Raw genomic sequence first — 18,155 nt, 5'->3', positions numbered from 1 at the left:
TTCGCAAAAACAACACGAATACATTCACTGACATGACCGTCAGAATTGACAAACGTCCAAAATTCACAGCGTGGGAAATATCTCCGAAAACATCCGATTGCTTCCAAACCCGTGCAGTAAAATCCCGGAAATGTCCGAAGTGCCTCGGATCCGTGGGAAACAAAACTGACGTGGTAAAGTGTCGCTTCCCGCACGCTAGATTGGTGGGAGTAGACGGGAGTAGAAAAAATAAGTTAATGAGGACTTCCGGTGCAGCAGACCGTGGCACGGCATTGAAAATATTTCAAATTAAAAGAAAATGTTGAACATCTACCAAGAGAAACACTGTATACAGAAAAAGGTTTTTTTTTTGTTGTAAATACTTCCGAAGGCGCTTCACAATTTTTAATTACGTGTTTCCCGCAGCTTAGCGCTTTTTAAAAAAATTATCTTTGTCGACATGTTTTATCAATCAATCAAAAATTATCAGTAAATATAAACGATGCTGTCAAATAGATCGATTGGATATGGATATATTGTCAAATCACAAAACGACAAATACGATAAAGCGTATTAAATTTTATTGCTCAATAAAGCAAGTAACTACGATTTGCCTGAACGGAACCCAAATGGATTCTACAGCTGACTCAAACGATTACAAATTCCAGAAAGGCAAAAAGAAATCACGAAATCCGCTGAGCTTGAAGGTCCATATCAATACGGAACCACGTACTACATTCAATCCTTCAAGGGCAAAATCGAATAGGTAATTAATCGGAGATCATACGCCAAATTATATAGATATACTAAACAAATAAAAAGTAATAAAGCTAGATTCGATTTTTTCGTTATAGAAGCGATTCTCTTGGTGCCATAGAAGAATTAGTTCAATGTGGGATATGTCTGGATCGTCTATCCCACCCAAGGATGTTGCCATGTCAGCATACATTTTGTCTTTCTTGCTTGCAGACTCATCTTGCCGCTAAAAATTTGAAATTAAAAAAACTTCCGGTTAATGATAATGAACTGTAACCATTCGTAATTCATCGTAAAACTTTATATTGAGACTTCCATTTTTAGATCAATAAAAAAACACATCAACGTTAGGAATGTCAAGTGTCCTGTGTGCCAACAAGTTACCGACTTACCTGACGGAATTAATAATCTGGGAAAATTGCCCAAAAATCTGTATATTGACTCATTGCTTAGATTACTAAAAGATGATGGCTCGCTTACAACTCCTGCGTGCCAGGATTACAGTTGCGCAAATTGTCAAACATTGTCCAAAGACGTGGAACAATGTTGTCAACATTGTATGAAGGTAATGGACTGAATGTATTTTTTATAGTTAGGTGGTACTTTCGGTAATATTTTTAATTGCTGGCTCGAACTTACGTCGAACATAATCAATTTGAGCACCAGAGTTATTCAGGGTTATATTTATATATTATATTATTTTATCATAAGGTTTGTGCTCGGGTTTATGATGAACCTGAAGATTTAGGATTGGTCGGAAAGTTTTTTAAATATGTTTTCAAAATCGTAACCTATATAGTTTTGATACTAAAGAAGTATTTAATTAGAAATTAAACTTAATTGTACGTCATATTTTCTTTTACCAGGGAATGGATTTTTTAATTTCTGTATAGCTAAGTGGAGATTTCCCAGAGCACACAAAATTATGATTTTTATTGCATCTAGTTTCCTTGATTTTTAAAAATGTAAGACAATGCGTTCGCCTAAAAAATATGCCGTTCCATTTAAATTTATCAAGTTATAGCTACTTACTAATAAATTAGCATACATTTTTATTACCCTATATAGATGGCAAGTTTTTTATATGAAATGATAATATGTTTATTGGTGTATATTTCTGCAAATTAATAATTATGTTACATTTTGACAGACTGCCGATTATTTAAGAGTCCTACACCAACATACCAATCCTACGTACTAAGTTTGACAGTAGAATCCAAAAAGGTTATAATTTGCAGGAGGTTCATTTTAAAAAGTACATCTTTGATACTTTTTGTACTTTTGGGGCAACCCGAATAATATAAAAGTAATTTTAAAAAGTAACCGCAACAGCGAAACGTTGAAAACCTTTTGGCCATCGTGCCAGGGTATTTTACTATTCCTACTAGAACTTTTGGACAACTGAATATGTTTTTTTTTTAATTTGGTGTATGGCAATAGTGGGCTTTCTAAAATAATTAGGCACCTGCAGCATTGTCAATTTAACTCAAAACAGACCACAACATTCTAAATTCAAATGAAACACTTTGTATATTAGTACGTTTTCCGGTTTTTCGCCTAATTCGCAGTAACTTTTGTTAACATTTTCCTATGCCTGTCTCCTCTCGAAAACAATAATTTTAATTTATTTTTGCAGTAATACCGCCGTTTTAAAATTTTACGGGGGTGAGCTATTACATTTGTTTAAATGACTAATGGAGAGTAAATCATACAAGAGGTTCCAGTAATTTATATTTCTGAAAATGAATTGGCAACGCTCCAGGTGCGCAAATATTTCAAAAAGATAGATCGTGGCGTTCTATGGCCATACACCAAACTTGAAAAAAAAACTATTTAGTTCTCTAGAATTCCTAATAGAACACAAAACGTGAAACGTGATATTTGAGACTTCTTCGATTACGGAAAAAGAAGATGCGAACCTTTCCAATCTTGGTTTGCAGTCATAACTATAACATAATCTATATTTTAGAAATATGTTGGTAATGGCAAATTTGGTACCTCTAGACATTATATGGGTATACTGAAACATTCATATTTTTTTTAGTTATTTTGCAATGTTTGCTGGAACGAACATTTAACCCAGTTAGAGTCAAATTTGTCACTGCTCGTCAATCAGTTGCTAGAGTCGGAGACTCGACTTAAACATAAAAACAGCAACTTCGATGCTCGGTGTGATAAATTAGAAGAAAAAGTTAGACACACCACTCAACGCAAAATCGACGAATTGCGCCGGTAAGTGGTGAACCTCCTCCGTAAAGAAACTTAATGTAAAAAGCAATTTGCTAAATTTTATAACTGTTGTGTAAAGATGCTTTTCACGAGGGCTGATACTTTACGAATATTTTTTGACAAATTTGCTAAAATAAACAAACTGCCATTTTTAATTTTTAATATTTTTAGACCACAAGCTCATAATTTTGTTTCAGTCTAATCTTACACTATTTTTCAGTAACGAAAAAAAGGTCATCGAAGAAATTGAAAGCATTAAGCAAGAGGGACATATTTCTGCGGATATATTAAACGAATGTGTAAAAAAATTAAGGGAAGAAATTATTTTGAAACCGGGAAAGACGGATTATCAAAAGGTAAATTTTGATTTAATAAAAGGTATACCATTAAGGTAATCATTTTGGATCAATTTACTGTTTATAGACAGAGAAGAGAAAATCAAATACAAACTTCAACTTAGATAATATATTTCAATATAATTCTACAAAAATTTTTATTGCAAATGCATACCACATTTATTATTATTAATACCTATATTGTAAAAGTGGTCAAAAAGCAATGCCATGCATTTTCTGATTATTTCCTAAATGCTGTTTTGCCGTGTTTGTTATTTATCGTGACTAACTAAACTTCATTTTGATCCATAATTAAGGAAATTAGCAGATATCTCCCCGTTCATTGTTCAGGAAAATAAACAAATTTACGAAAACTTCGGAAACTTTAACAATTTTACGTTAAATTTTCTAAATGTACAGGATGTTTATTATATGAATTTTACGTCACTATGTTAACTGTCAATATCAATGTATACACTCAAATTGATGGAAAATTTCATAACCATCTAACTTGCTTTTATTTCGCTATCCTTAATATAACGCCAAGGTTGGGCAAGGAAGGGTTGAGGATGTGGTAGGCGAATTCGGGCTGGGGGTGAGAAATGAGAGGGAAGAACGCTTAATAGAATTCTGCGAGGAAATGAACTTTACTATTATGAACACCTTTTTCAAACTGCCCTCGAAAAGACTGTACACCTGGAAATCCCCAGCGGATAGCAGCCACACATAAGAAACCAAATTGACTTTATAATGATAAACCGAAGATATCGCAACGCAGTTGTATCCTGTAAAACCTACCCAGGCGCAGACATACCGTCAGATCACAATCTGTTGTTGGCACGCACTAAACTCAGATTAAAGAAAATCGTCAAAAAAAGGCACTCAAGACGCATTAACGTACGGAAACTCCAACAAGAAAACATACTACAGCGAACCAGAGATAAAATTAACAACGAACTAGGCAATATTTCACAAACAAGCAATCACGGAACAGAAATAGAAGACCTTTGGAATAGAATAAAAACATCCATAGTTCCGTCACGGAAGAAGAGCTGAGGTAGGATAAACAGGCGAAGAGACAGGAATGGATGATGGATGCTATACTGGAACTTATGGAAGAAAGGAGACAATATAGAAACAGGGATACGGAAAAATACCGATAAGTGCATCGGAGAGTTCTGAGAAAGATCAAGGAGACCAAGGAACAGTGGCTGCAAGAAAAATGTGCTGAAATTGAGATACTGCAGGCAAAACACGATAGTTTTAACCTCCACAAGAAAATAAAAGAAGCAGCAGGACGATTCCAAAGACGGAATACAGGAGTTCTCCTCGACTCAGACAACAACACCATCACCGAAGTCGACAAAAAACTAGCAAGATGGAAAGAATATATGCAGAAACTCTTTGGAGAGGAAAACGTAGACAATGTGGCTGCAACGGTTAACACTGAAGGACCTACCATCACACAAGAAGAAGTGGAAGCAGCTATCAAAAGGTTAAAAAACAACAAAAGCCCTGGACCAGATCAAATACATGGAGAAGTCCTGAAGCTACTGGACTCCCAACAAATAAAACTGATAACCACCCTTTTTAACAAAATCTATATAGATGGCCAACTGCCAAAAGATTGGCTGATGTCAACATTTATCCCGCTACCCAAGAAAGCGAACGCAACTAAATGCTCAGAGTACAGTATTATAAGCCTGATGAGTCATGCTTTAAAGGCCTTCCTCAATATAATACAAGCACGAATTTACAAACGACTCGACGAGAACATAAGTGCTAATCAGTTGGCTTCAGGAGAGGACTTGGCACTAGAGAAGCCTTGTTCGCCATACAAGTGCTGATCCAACGAGCACGGGATGTCAATACAGACGTTTTTACTTGTTTCATAGACTTCGAGAGGACTTTCGACAGGGTTCGGCACGATAAGCTCATCGCGGTGCTACGAGAATCAGGAATGGACAACAGAGACACGGAGATCCTATCAAAACTATACTTACAACAAAAGGCTATGGTTCGAGTAGAAAACACAACGTCAGCAGAATTTAGCGTTGGAAGGGGAGTGCGCCAGGGCTGCATACTGTCGCCTCTCCTGTTTAACGTGTATTCAGAACATCTATTCAAGGAAGCATTGGATGATACAGAGGACGGACTTGTAGTAAATGGTCAAATTATAAACAACTTGAGATATGCGGATGATACCGTTCTTGTGGCCGACACTGCCGAGGGGCTTCAGAGACTTGTAGACCGAGTGGCGACTGCATGCGAAGGATACGGTATGAAGATAAACTGTAAAAAAACACAAATATTAATTATCAGTAAAAACGATATTGGAAACCTACAGTTTACTGCAAACAACGAAGCCATCAAAACAGCAGAGACAGTTACATACCTGGGCTGTACTTTGAACAAAGATTGGGACCACTCTCGAGAAATAAAGTGCCGAATCGAAAAAGCAAGAAGCACATTTAACAAAATGAGAAACATACTCTGTAACTTATCCCTCAGCGTCCGCACTAGAATAAGGGTCCTGAACTGTTATGTTCTCTCGGTCCTCCTTTATGGGACAGAAGCATGGACCCTTACCGATGCCTCGTGCAAACATATAGATGCCTTCGAGATGTGGTGCTACCGCCGCATCCTCAGAATTTCGTGGGTACATCATGTGACAAATAAAACGGTCATTGAGCGCATCGGAGGAGAAATGGAATTCCTAGCAAACATCAAACGCAGAAAACTGGAATACTTTGGACACATTATGCGCAATGAGAAATACCACCTACTCCAACTCATCTTACAGGGGAAAATAGAGGGTCGACGATCGGCAGGACGCAGACGAATATCGTGGCTGCGGAACCTACGTGCATGGACTGGAATGACATCAACAGCCCTATTCAGATCCGCAGTAAACAAAGTAATATGGACCAACGTGATAGCCAACGTCCACAGAGGACCGGCACTTTAAGAAGAAGAAGAATATTTAGATATAGGAATATTTCTTTTGAAGGGGTATTAATTATCTTCCAGAATAGTTAATACAATATAGGAAAAATGATATTTTTATTATTTTTGTTTTCAGTGGTATACAAATACATACATAACACATAAAATATACACACATAAAAGAAGTAATTAAATTTTGGAAAACCGGTAAATACAGTTATTAGGGAGGGAACAAAAATCAACTGCAATTGGAAGAACGGAAAATCCAATAATATAAAGGGCGTTCCATTTAAAATATCATTGTTGAATAGCTGGAAATATATTATATAGTCGTCCTTGCTTATGTAAAATACAAAATTTTCAGAACTGTCCTGTCTGGTTCACTTCGGTGAATCACCCTTTATACACATATAACAGAATATAAATCTAAATTATGCAGGCTGTATAGATTAAGTTTGGCCTCAATTCCGGGTTGGAAATGTGCTGTTTTTCATAAACCAAAAGAACTTAAACCTACAAAACATACAAAAAACAGTAAACAGTAAACAGTCATTTCTGGACATTAAATTACTAGCTAGAAACAGACAATTATTGAGACATTTTAGAAAATCTCAGAAATTATAGCCTTTTTTAATTTTTTTCTGTGCCGATTCGTGCTATTACATCATTTCAAACTGTGGCCTAATCAATCATAATCCGGAACTAACTTAACCTACATACATAAACCTTTCAACTAGAGTGGCTAGTAAAGCTTAATATAACTAAATTAAAAATTATATAATAATTATTTAAATAAACATAAAGTGACGAGGTGACGATTGAAAAATTAAAAAAAAATCACGGAACGAAGTTTTTTAACGTTTTATTATTATTATTATTATTATTATTATTATGATTGTTATTCACAGGTGTTTTGTTAAACGACAAGCAATTCTAGAACCTGTTCAAATTTAAACTTTAGTAATATTTAGAAGTATGTCATGTCGTACTTGAGTAATGAATGTTCCACATTGATAGACAAGGGGAGTAGGAGTATTCTCGTTTAAAGTAAAGCTATAGTCCCGCAGGAGGCCAACAAGACCAATTTTACTTTGCAGCATTCCAAATCTTAAACCTGGAAATAAACATTTAGTTACACAACTTTCTTATACATTGAAAATCATTATGTCAACGACTAGGTAACGACTCCATTCTGCAACAACGAACATGCAACAAACAAATCAATTGTGTCAATGTGAAAAAAATTGTAAGGGAAACCAGGAAACAATGTATATATGTGTGTATACGATGTATGTATACATTATTCAGTTCGATTAATGGAAATTGGGACGTAGTTTAACGTCTCCTTTGTGACAGAGATTACTTATTACAAATATTAAATACTACTTAGGCTTTCAGAAATTTTTCAATTTTGAAGCATTGTTAATTGTATGCACTTCTTTTGTTATTTGATGCTAATATATTGCTAATTTAATAATAATCCGACCCCGCTAACAGCCACGTGATCCACAAAGAAGCAGTAAATTATTGCGGTTTTCGAAATGGGTAGAAAAAACTTCCGATCCAATACAAAATTCTTAATTTGTTCATAAATAGATTTTCGAATACCTGTTAGTTTAAAATGTGTTATTATAATTTCTTGATAAACAATTCTTATTTTTAATTATGAACTTCAAGACGTATAAATTATGATAATCCGAATAAATCGGTAATCCGATGATATTAAGTTGTACTGTACACGGACAGAAATTATTGTTTAAACTTTGCATATACTTTTTCAATGATAAAATTGTTTATTTTGAAACAAATTCTTTAAAATTAAATTTAATAAAAATATTGATATAATATAATAGTGTCCAAATTAATCAGGATATTTTTCAGATGTCACAATTATTTTAATTTATCTTTTATTAAATTTCCAGAAAGTCCGGTTTTAAAATTATAACCCTATAACCAAATTTACCTATACATATTCTCGGGCCCTCCCCAAAGCCCAACCACGAAAACTCTGGTCTTTTTGCTTTGTTTTCTTCAGTGAACCGTTCTGGGTCGTATTTTCCTGGGTCCGGGTAGTAGTCGGGATCCATATGTATTCCTAATACTGGAATTTGTACTGTCGTACCTTTTTCTATGACTACATTAGTGCCGGGCACTTTGTAATTTTGAGTACAAATGCGCGGAATAACCGAGACAGGAGGGTATTTTCTTAAGGTTTCTGGAATTTTCAAAATTATTATTAACAATTGTTCAGATTTTCCAAAAAAATCAATAAAACACATCAAGGGTGCAATGGGATAATGTTGACAATAATCTTAAGTTTTAGTAAACAATAATTAAAAGTTTTGGCGCAGGAGTTCTCTTTTTTAAAATTTTGTTTCTATATTGAAGTATTTGCTGAAAATTACATAGAACAAAACTGAAAACGTCAATTTACAAGTGGAACTGTTATAAAATTATTGATTCCACATGAAGCATTACTTACCCTGAATAACCTTATCCATGTAAGTCATTTCCACAAGTGCGTCGTATGTAATTTTGCCGTTTTTATTAACTTTATGTTTTATTTCTTCTCTAACTTTATTCTGAATTTTTGGATTTTTGGCCAATTCGTAGAGAGTAAACGTCATGGTTGAAGCCGAAGTTTCATATCCGGCAGAAAAAAATAGAAAACACTGGGCTATGATTTCGTCATTAGTTAATCCGATCGTTTCGGTTTCTCCTTTACTTAACTGATTGGATTGTCCTGATTTTTTCATTTGAATTAGAAGTTGCATAAAATCTTTTCTAAAATGACAAGTATAGGATATCCCATCTAAACTTTAAGCAGAACAATTTAAAAATGTCCATTGGGGATATATGTTGTTGTTATATATGTTAAACATTTTTTAATAAATATTTCAAAATTTTCTTAAAAAGTCCTAAGGGTTTTTGATACATAAGAATTTTTTTCTAAATAAATTGAAAACATATTTTGCAACGTTTCCCTTCACTCAGCTGGGTAATCTATATGTGAATTTTCCTGGAATTTTTTAAAACTTGACATGACGCTAGAATAAATTTGATCATACACGGTTGGAACAGTGAGAGGAATTTGGTGTAAAATTGTCTATAAGGTATATATTACCTACCTTTCCACATTATTTTTCGACCTATAGTAGATAGTTTCAGTAACGATTGTTTCAAAAAATTCTCTCACATCACCAAATGATCGGTATCCAGTATAACTTAATAATTTCCATGGAATCAAAGTTTCCACCCATTGACTAAATATTCTTGGGGCAAAAATTTTATTTCCATTTATTCTACAAACAACAGACGGTAAAAATACATAAAAACCATTATCGCTTTAGGTTTGACAGCAAGCGACGTAATTTTTAAAATTTCAAATTGAACTGTTTTTGTTTCCTATGGTTTATCCCAAGTCGACTTTCAATAGGTTTTACCTTTACGGTGCATTCTAACATCTAACAAGTTGATATGGTCGAAGCTTTACTTATTTTTAATACTTAAGCCATTAAGAATTTTGGAAAAAATATCTATTATTAATTTTTCTTACCATTTTAATTATTAGTAGTCGTATAACTAATCATTAAACAGATAAAGCTTCGACCATATAAATTTCATCCCTTGGTCCCTTAAATATTTGACATTGAAAAAGATAGCAAGTATAATGAAATTCATTCATCTATTAGAAATATGAGTCAATATCGATTGACAAAAAGATTGACTTGGGTTTACTAGGTTAAAAGTGGCGACGATGCAACAGAATGTATTCACCTGAATTCGCAATTGCCATCCCTCATTGAATCGCATTCCAGCCCGAAGGCGCAAGACCCAATAACGTCAGTGGTAAATCTAGCCGACACGTCCTTAATATTTATTGGCTCGCCCGCAACCACGCAGTCATTTGCCATAATTTCCAATCCTTCAATTTTATTTAGCAATGTATCGAACATCGACTTTAATTTTCCCGAAGTAAACGTAGGACTCAGTTTAGCTCTCAAATGTTTCCAAGGTTCGCCTTCCATTCTGAATAATGTTTGGGTCATTAAGTCTTTTTCATGTGTGTACAAACCTGTAAAATAACATTATCAGGCCATTATGTCAAAAAACGCCATTTGATAGCGAGATAAACAATCAGAATCGCCTAACTCATTGCCTAGGCAACACCCTTTTCTGGCGCCAAGTTTTTTTAAATTTCTTTATGCCTTTTTGGAGTAGTTGACATTTATTTTGTAAAAATATTCATTCACTCACGACCACCAAGAGCAAAGAGTATTAAGCAAAGAAAATTTTAATTTGTCTCAGTTTTAAGGCATCAGTACTTACTGTAACTAAGGTTAATATAAGAACTGTTTCTGTAGAAACCGAATTTTAAAAATCATTTCAGAAACTAGAAAATAATTTCCGCAATCTTCTCTTTTCGGTTAACGGTTCGGAAATATTTTTTTTACATTTATAGGGCCACCCGATTTCCTTATACCGTGCCTCGTTGCGCTTATTGGGACATCCGGTACATGTTTGCCAAAACGTCAACTCACCTCGGCCCGAGAAATGGACGAAATCCTTCTGTAAAATGCACTTAACAATTTCTACATCTAATGGAATATACTGTGGACTGAAGAATCTATATATTCCGCCATGTCGCACTTTGAGCTTTTTAAATTTTTCGTAGAGCTCTAAGTACGTGTATCCTAGAGAAAACTGAGCGGTCAATAACTTTTTTATGTTTCCGTAAAAAAATTCCGGCTCCAATTGCAGTACGCCTTTCCTTTTCCAATATGAATATCTCCATTTGCTAAATATAAATAACAAAAAAGGCAATGTTAAAAGAAAAATAATTAACACAGTAAACATTCTCCCGATTCGTATGTAAGTCGATCTAAGCTTTTCATCACTTTATAATTTACAATGGAATGAATATTTTACGTAATCTGAGTTAATGTTATCCTTATCAGTTTGATATTGACACGAGAACGATATAAAATGAGTGAAAGTAATTTTAGAAGAATGGCAATAACTTTATCTACTGGAGACACAAGTTCATGTACGTTTTTAAATCGACTAAAATCGTCCGAGGTCGTCATATACATATGAAATTAAATAAGTCACACCGCGTAACTTAAAAGAATTGAAAAGTATTTCGTCCAAAAATATTGAAGTCACTAACTATTTACATAGTACTATCCATTAGACGGACTATTAATTTATATAACATCTATTTCTATCAGTTGATGATTTATATTTGCGCGCCAAACGGTCACTTTTGGACGGACTGGCAGGGAGCAGTGCTTCGCTTTTATAGAACATGGCCCCTTCTCACGATAGGGGTCGAATATTATCCGCTTCTTGATAGGCGGCATCTGTAACCACGCTCCGATTTCCGCGTACCCGAGTTTCTTGAAACGCAGACAGGTCCGGGCCCAGTTGTTTCAGTTCGTTGACTTTAAATAAGACCCATATTTTGTGGAGGATAGATTCTTTTATTGCGATTCCGAAAAAGAGGAACATTTTGAATATTATTTTATTAATAAGATAAATGTCATCCAAATGTTACATATTATTTTATAATATAATGCAATTTCAACTGTCATTGTCGTTTTCATATGTGCGGGAATATTATTGCTTGATCGATGACAATTTTAAACTAATTGAGAAGAATTCATATACAAAATTTTCCCTTTCCTTTCTTTGAACTTGACTAGTTTGCTGCTCATTTTAATTACCGTTATTAGCATTTGCAAATGTTAACTCTTTAAGTGGACTATTATTGGGAGAAGGCAATATTTATTGTATCTCTATGCTCTATGGTAGTGATAATTAAAAAAGTCGCGTCTTTTATTTGAGGGAGATGATAGATGATAATTATAATTATAAATTTTGGTTGGTGACGTCAAAGAATAATAATAGATGTATTACAATAATGTAATAAATAAGTTGCACAGATAATTTTTAGACGAACAAAAATTTAAATTGCACCGGTGCGTTTGTATATTGAACCGATTGATTGGAATCTCACAGACGTATGGCCAATCACTTGGCATTTTCAGTGGTTATGCATTGAAACGATGATATCCAGAAATGTTATTTTAACATTTTTCTATCCGTGAACTGTTTAGAAATAAGTTTCAACCTAAAAAAAAATGTGCTGCGGAAGTAGTGTGTACTTGCTCAATTTTCAGGTCAACTAAAAGATCTGTTAGATATAATCAAAGAATACGCATTGAAAATATTAGTAGTTATACTTAGATCAATTAAAATATTAATTTCTGTTCATTTGAAATGATATTGAAACGATTTTATAGAGTAGCTATTGTACAGGGTATCTCAAAAGTATTCTTACAGCACCTAACTTTTTTTTATTTTAAATGGAAGATCTTGTACATTATTTCATTTTTGGAGTTCTGAGAAATATTCCTCTTTGGTTCGTCCATACTTAGTTACAATAGCTTCTTAGATACCTTCATCATGGTAAAAATGTTGAAAGTTGTAGTATTATTTTAAACAATGCGCCATTTGATTATTGTTAATTCGTGGTAAACGGGAAGAAATTGTAATTGAAAATTGATTTTTGACTTATAGGGTATTAGCGTACAAGTAACAAAGTAAAATAAATTATTTTTATCTATTTTTAAAACACACATCTGTGATCCTACGTGCAGGGTATCTGCGACTGCGCGAAAATTTTGATTACGACCTGCTATCGGCAAAATTTTAGGACGCTCTCTTGTCTTTTCTACACCTTGGGAAGAACATTAAAATTTCATACAGTTCGAGGATTAAAGTTAGTGGTTAACTCCTTCAGTTTTCAAGACCTAGGGCCTCAGAAGCAGAACAACACCAACGGCTACCCGTGAGTACCCTGTTTCGGTTATCGCTGTTGTATGTTGCGCAATTGTACCTATGAAATTATCCTTTCGGTCATAATGTTGTACACAGGAAATAATTTAAAAAAAAAAAAGAAAAAATCGATATTAGATATTAAATAATATTTTGATTTGCAACTATCGAGTGTATCGCAGGTAGCGTTCGATCGGTGATAAAAAAATACGGTCGCGTGTTTTTTCAGTATTCAGCGATCGCAAAGTATCGTACGGTAATCTCATATCTTGAATTTATTTTGCGCTATTATTACGGGTACCATTTGTGTCCATCATTCAACATTTCTTATCCAATCATCGATAATAACTATCGAATATTGCACATCAGTAGATAGGTAGTGACAGTTCAAGAATAAATTTTCTCATTTTTACATGTAAATTGCCATAAGAAAATTTAAGGTTCATATCAGCGGAAATTGGTCCCGGTCAAGGTCATTCGATCCATATCCTTAGCACCAACCAACCTACCGTCTCCCTCAACCCCACCCCTCCCGCCCGCAATCTCGATATTCCTGTTGCCGTGGCATTAGTACTCAAAAAAAAAAAGAAAAGAAAAGTCGCTCCACCCACTGTGTCGACCACAGATTTAAGAGGTGCTTGTATTTTAAATCAGCGTCGTCTATGACGTACGTATTTTGATTTCAACGGCGTCTATGATGCAATACGTTGTCATGTACGTGTTTTAAATGAGCGTCGTCCGTGACGTACGTACGTTACGTACGTACGCAAGCGGGCGATTATAAAGTTTGTGGTTATGTGCGGTGGAACTCTTAATTAGTAAATATAGATCTTTTTTGGTTACATTATATGTACATATCATCATTTTCATAAAATAAAAATGCCGAGACCATCGAGTGGAGTCACTGGATCCATTGAACTCATCCGTTTACATTTTATGCTATGCCTATCAATGACTCCATATTGACAAACATCTATTAGTATGCCCATTATATTTCTTTGAAGGGGTTGACATATTAATTACTAAATATATGAATGTTTTCTTTTGTATGAACAGGAATTGCTTGTAAGTTATTTGCTAATTTACAGTTGGGTGCATGGCTCTTGCAATCTACAAGATATAGTCATCGAAAAGTCCCGTCAACAAAAATTGAATATAAACTGCCACGCGAATCAGCTTTCGATATATTTTTTCGTATTTTGTTGGTTCGGTGGTCTTGACGAATTGATGCGAAATTATTTTTAACTGCTTATATTCAAATGAAATCCATTTTATTTTTCGGAAGAAAGACAGGCGTGTTTACTCGTACGTCAGACGGCGGTCACTATGGTTTCTGTCGGCAATGCAGCTTGGGTAAGAATTTTTTCGACTAAGTAGCTGCCCATTCCATACAAGCCCACATTCATTTCTCTCTTAATTTGTTAACTAAGAAACCGACTGTTTTTGGAAATGAATAACCGAAATATTTCAAAAACTGTAAACATTTTCGTTCTTATCCTGTAATATCATATTCATGTTTGTTTTTTCTTTTGCTGTTCTTGGATCCAATTCTCATTGCCGTTATGTCGATATCATCCAGAATGCAAGGCGCACCTCAATCTCGTTACCGCCAACGCGATGTGTTAAGGCGTGCACGTGCGTCCCCACCATGAAGAAATTTTCCGTGCGCGGACAGGCATAGATGCGTTATCAGAGTCTTCGTATTGCCACTGTTGTTATTGTACGTGTGTATCAAGTCGCAAGTAATTTCAATCTCCGTTTTTTCTACTGTAAGTCTATTGTTAAGTACCTACAGTTTCATTATGGTTTCATATTTTCACAACGATAAAATAAAACATACCACTGAGAATATTAAATATTTTCAAAATATCAAGGACTTTGCTATGCGTAGAATCATCCGATATGCGATTTCACATTAAATAAAGCATCACCATTCTGGACCAGTCACTAAATTTAGAATACAATATTTCGTTGGAATTATGAACGTTCAATTATATTCTACAAATTTTAATTTGACCTTGTGATCTTAAGTTTTGACTTATTTTGGGTATTAAGGGTTCTGATGTAAAAAAACAAGATTGATTTACCATTTTTGAGTTTAGCAATAATGATCTATAAAAATTATTGTGGTTTCTTTATAGGATGCTGCTATATTAACGTTTGATGTCAACGAAACTTTTACTTTTGTTTAGTTTGCCAAAGTTAAATTTTGTGATACTTTAAATAAACGATTTGGCGTAAATAAATTTTATGCACGTGTCGTTGGGCCGATTTATTTTAAAGAATCCGTGTTACTACTCAACAGTTCACAAAAATCTTCTATCAAAGGCCCGGACCACACAATAGCGTTCAGTGCTACGTCCGTCCAAAGTTTACCTTACAGGACACTCAAATTGGGATTTTCAGTTTTGTACGTGTGCGGCACAGTGAAAAAAATGTCTGTGGTCGAAGCGCTTATTGGAGCCATTAGAGCTTTGTTGGCTCTTTCACTGGCTTCTCCTAAAAATGATGGTGTCACTCAGGGTATGAAAGAATGTACTCAATTGATAAGAAGAATCCAAAAGGAAATGCGGACTACGAAAACGGTGGGAGAAAAACAACGTCTGGTAGCTCAAATGGTCCAAGTTAAATCGTTTCGGAGTCAATTCAAAGGAATGCTGAAGAGAGGTTCGGGAAGTAGACCCGTAACTGCGAGAGATCGCGTTCACTGGGATGATGTTAATTCAACATTTGAATCGCGCATCAGGACTGGCGTCATAACTAACTTTCAACATAAGGAAGTGCAGAGTTTCCTCCAAGACTGTTTCGCACTGTTTCGACGACGTGTCAACAACGCGCTGAAAACGGACCAGGCCGTTAAAATAAACGCTGTCTTCGGGGGAGAATTTCAAATTCAAAAGACTGATCAAATCCAGACGGAAATTAAATACTTTACAACTTCGAACGCAGCAATCTACAAAGATACTAATTTAGAACAATGGTTTGAGATAAACGTTGTCTTGTCAATTAAAACCCAATTAGAGGAGTTCCAAGAAAAAGATTCCGGATGGACTTTGAAGAAAATCCTAAATTTAATGGTCAATATCAACAAGTTTAATCCACTTCACGCCGGAAGTTACCTGAAGTTACCGGAGTCGATAGCAAGAAAGCACGCCTGTATTAATGTGCAAAATTCTGATGAAATGTGCTATGCCTGGGCAGTGGTCTCTGCTCTGTTTCCTGCTAGATCAAACTGTGGAAAGACTTCGTCTTATCCCTCTCCCCAGTCTGTTTTAAGTCTTAAAGGCATCCAATTTCCAATAACATTGCGGCAAATTCCCAGATTCGAAGGTCAAAATTATGTTTCGGTGAATGTTTATAGGCTGCTGAAAAAATCATCAAATAGGTTTCAAGTTGTTCCTGCTTATCTGACCAAAGATAAAAAGGTCAAACACGTTAACCTACTACAGATACAAAGTCAGTATTTTACCGAAAAAGACCCCATCGATTTTACGCTCGTTACATTCCATTATGTATGGATCAAAATTATGTCTCGGCTTTTATCATCCCAACTTTCGAAACGTGATGGTAGAAAATATTTTTGTGAGCGTTGCTTGCATTATTTTCATTCCGAGGAAAAGCTAGCGAAGCACGCCAATGATTGTGAGAAGAGAAACAAAAATTTGGAAATTCCGAGGCTTCCCGAAGAAGGCAAGAATTTTGTGCAATTCAAGGACTTTAAGTACAAAGAGAAGGTTCCTTTTATTGTTTATGCCGACACGGAATGTTTTTTGGTTCCCGAATGTGATAAATCAGCGTCCGACACCGAGAAGTATCAGCGCCATGTTCCGTACTCTCTAGGCTATTATTTTAAATGTTCATATGACGACTCCCTTTCATATTATCGGTCGTACACGGGAGAGGATTGTGCGGAGTGGTTCTGCAATGAGATGGAGCAATTAGCTGAGAACATTGAGACGGTATTCTTGTGTGATATATTAATGGATGAACTAACAGCTGGACAAAAAATGGAATTTTACAAGTCTAAATTGTGCCACATATGCGAGAAGGCGTTTGAAAAAGACGACAAAAAAGTTCGAGACCATTGTCCCCTGACTGGGAAATACAGGGGACCCGCACACGATGTGGCCATCCCTAAATCTCCAATTTAGGGATGGCCACATCGTTCCCGTAGTATTTCATAATCTTTCGTCGTATGACGGAAATATAATAATAAAAGCTCTAGCCAAATGTGATGGGTCGATCGACTTGCTACCTGTAAACAAGGAAAAGTATATTTCCTTTACGTGGCACCTAAATGACAACTTGGTGAAATTCCGATTCATCGACAGTTTTCGATTTATGTCGAGTGGCCTGGACAAGCTGGCGGCTAATTTAACGGAATATCCGATCCTAGAGCTCGAATTTAGTGAATTGTCGGAGGAGCAAGCCAATATATTGAAACAAAAAGGCGTTTTCCCCTACGATTATATGAATGGATGGAATACCTTGAAAGAAACTGTTTTGCCTCCTATTTCGGCATTTTATAACATATTGGATGACAAACCGTTGACCAAAAAAGATTACAAACGTGCTCAGGAAGTCTGGGAGAAACTTGGATGTCGAAATTTGCAGGATTATTCTGAACTTTATATGAAGACGGACATCCTGCTCTTGGCAGACGTTTTTGAGAGGTTTCGAGAAACGTCACATAAGACCTATGGACTTGATCCTGCACATGCGTGCACACTGCCGGGATACGCGTGGAGCTGACGTCGACATGATTTTGTTTATCGAGAAAGGAATGCGAGGAGGCCTTAGTCAGTGCTCCAAACGATATGTGGAAGCCAACAACAAATATATGCACAGTTACGATCCCTCCAAAGTTGATAAATACTTGATGTATTTCGACGTCAATAACCAATACTGGTGGGCAATGTCTCAATACCTACCGTACGGAGGTTTTAATTGGTTGGATGAACAGCAAATCGAAAATCTTGACATTTTAAATATATCCAACGAGTCGGACGTCGGCTACATCTTGGAGGTCGATTTGGAAATACCCGAGGAGTTGCACGACAAATTTGCAGA

The 18,155-nt window shown here is 35.4% G+C and overlaps 2 protein-coding genes across 3 annotated transcripts in view; one reads left to right on the top strand and one right to left on the bottom strand.

Moving 5' to 3' along the window:
- Positions 1-547: 547 nt before the first annotated feature.
- Positions 548-18,155, top strand: part of LOC132708591 (RING finger protein nhl-1-like) — a 38,165-nt gene continuing 20,557 nt past the window's right edge. The window contains exons 1-5 of the mRNA XM_060681000.1: positions 548-745; positions 834-1,007; positions 1,060-1,300; positions 2,780-2,967; positions 3,185-3,320. Coding sequence (XP_060536983.1) covers positions 609-745; positions 834-1,007; positions 1,060-1,300; positions 2,780-2,967; positions 3,185-3,320 — 876 coding nt within the window. The 5' untranslated portion in view covers positions 548-608. The remainder of the gene's footprint in view (positions 746-833; positions 1,008-1,059; positions 1,301-2,779; positions 2,968-3,184; positions 3,321-18,155) is intronic.
- On the bottom strand, positions 4,039-11,130 carry LOC132708597 (probable cytochrome P450 6a23). 2 transcript variants are annotated; one of them, XM_060681013.1, is made up of 7 exons: positions 10,787-11,130; positions 10,023-10,320; positions 9,374-9,547; positions 8,728-9,029; positions 8,209-8,460; positions 7,235-7,359; positions 4,039-5,591 (listed from the first exon to the last, which is right to left on the bottom strand). In XM_060681013.1, the coding sequence occupies exons 1-7, from the start codon at positions 11,100-11,102 to the stop codon at positions 5,535-5,537; spliced, it is 1,524 nt and encodes a 507-aa protein (XP_060536996.1). In that variant the 5' UTR covers positions 11,103-11,130; the 3' UTR covers positions 4,039-5,534. The 2 variants fall into 2 exon arrangements, with proteins under 2 accessions (XP_060536996.1, XP_060537003.1); XM_060681020.1 differs by lacking the exon at positions 4,039-5,591 and adding an exon at positions 6,387-6,758.

Source organism: Cylas formicarius, unplaced genomic scaffold, assembly GCF_029955315.1.
Source record: "Cylas formicarius isolate icCylForm1 unplaced genomic scaffold, icCylForm1.1 PGA_scaffold_10__41_contigs__length_53128322, whole genome shotgun sequence".
Taxonomy (NCBI): Eukaryota; Metazoa; Arthropoda; class Insecta; order Coleoptera; family Brentidae; genus Cylas; species Cylas formicarius.
This window is presented reverse-complemented; position numbering and strand designations above follow the sequence as displayed.

Coding starts and splice junctions, on each gene's coding strand:
- LOC132708597 (XM_060681013.1), bottom strand. CDS start 11,102: ATGTTTACTGTGTTAATTATTTTTCTTTTAACATTGCCTTTTTTGTTA. Junction 8,461..8,727: donor CATGGATAAGGTTATTCAGG/GTAAGTAATGCT, acceptor TGAAAATTCCAG/AAACCTTAAGAAAATACCCT. Junction 5,592..7,234: donor GTGGAACATTCATTACTCAA/GTACGACATGAC, acceptor GTTTTTTTACAG/TTTATCTTCATACCGTATCC.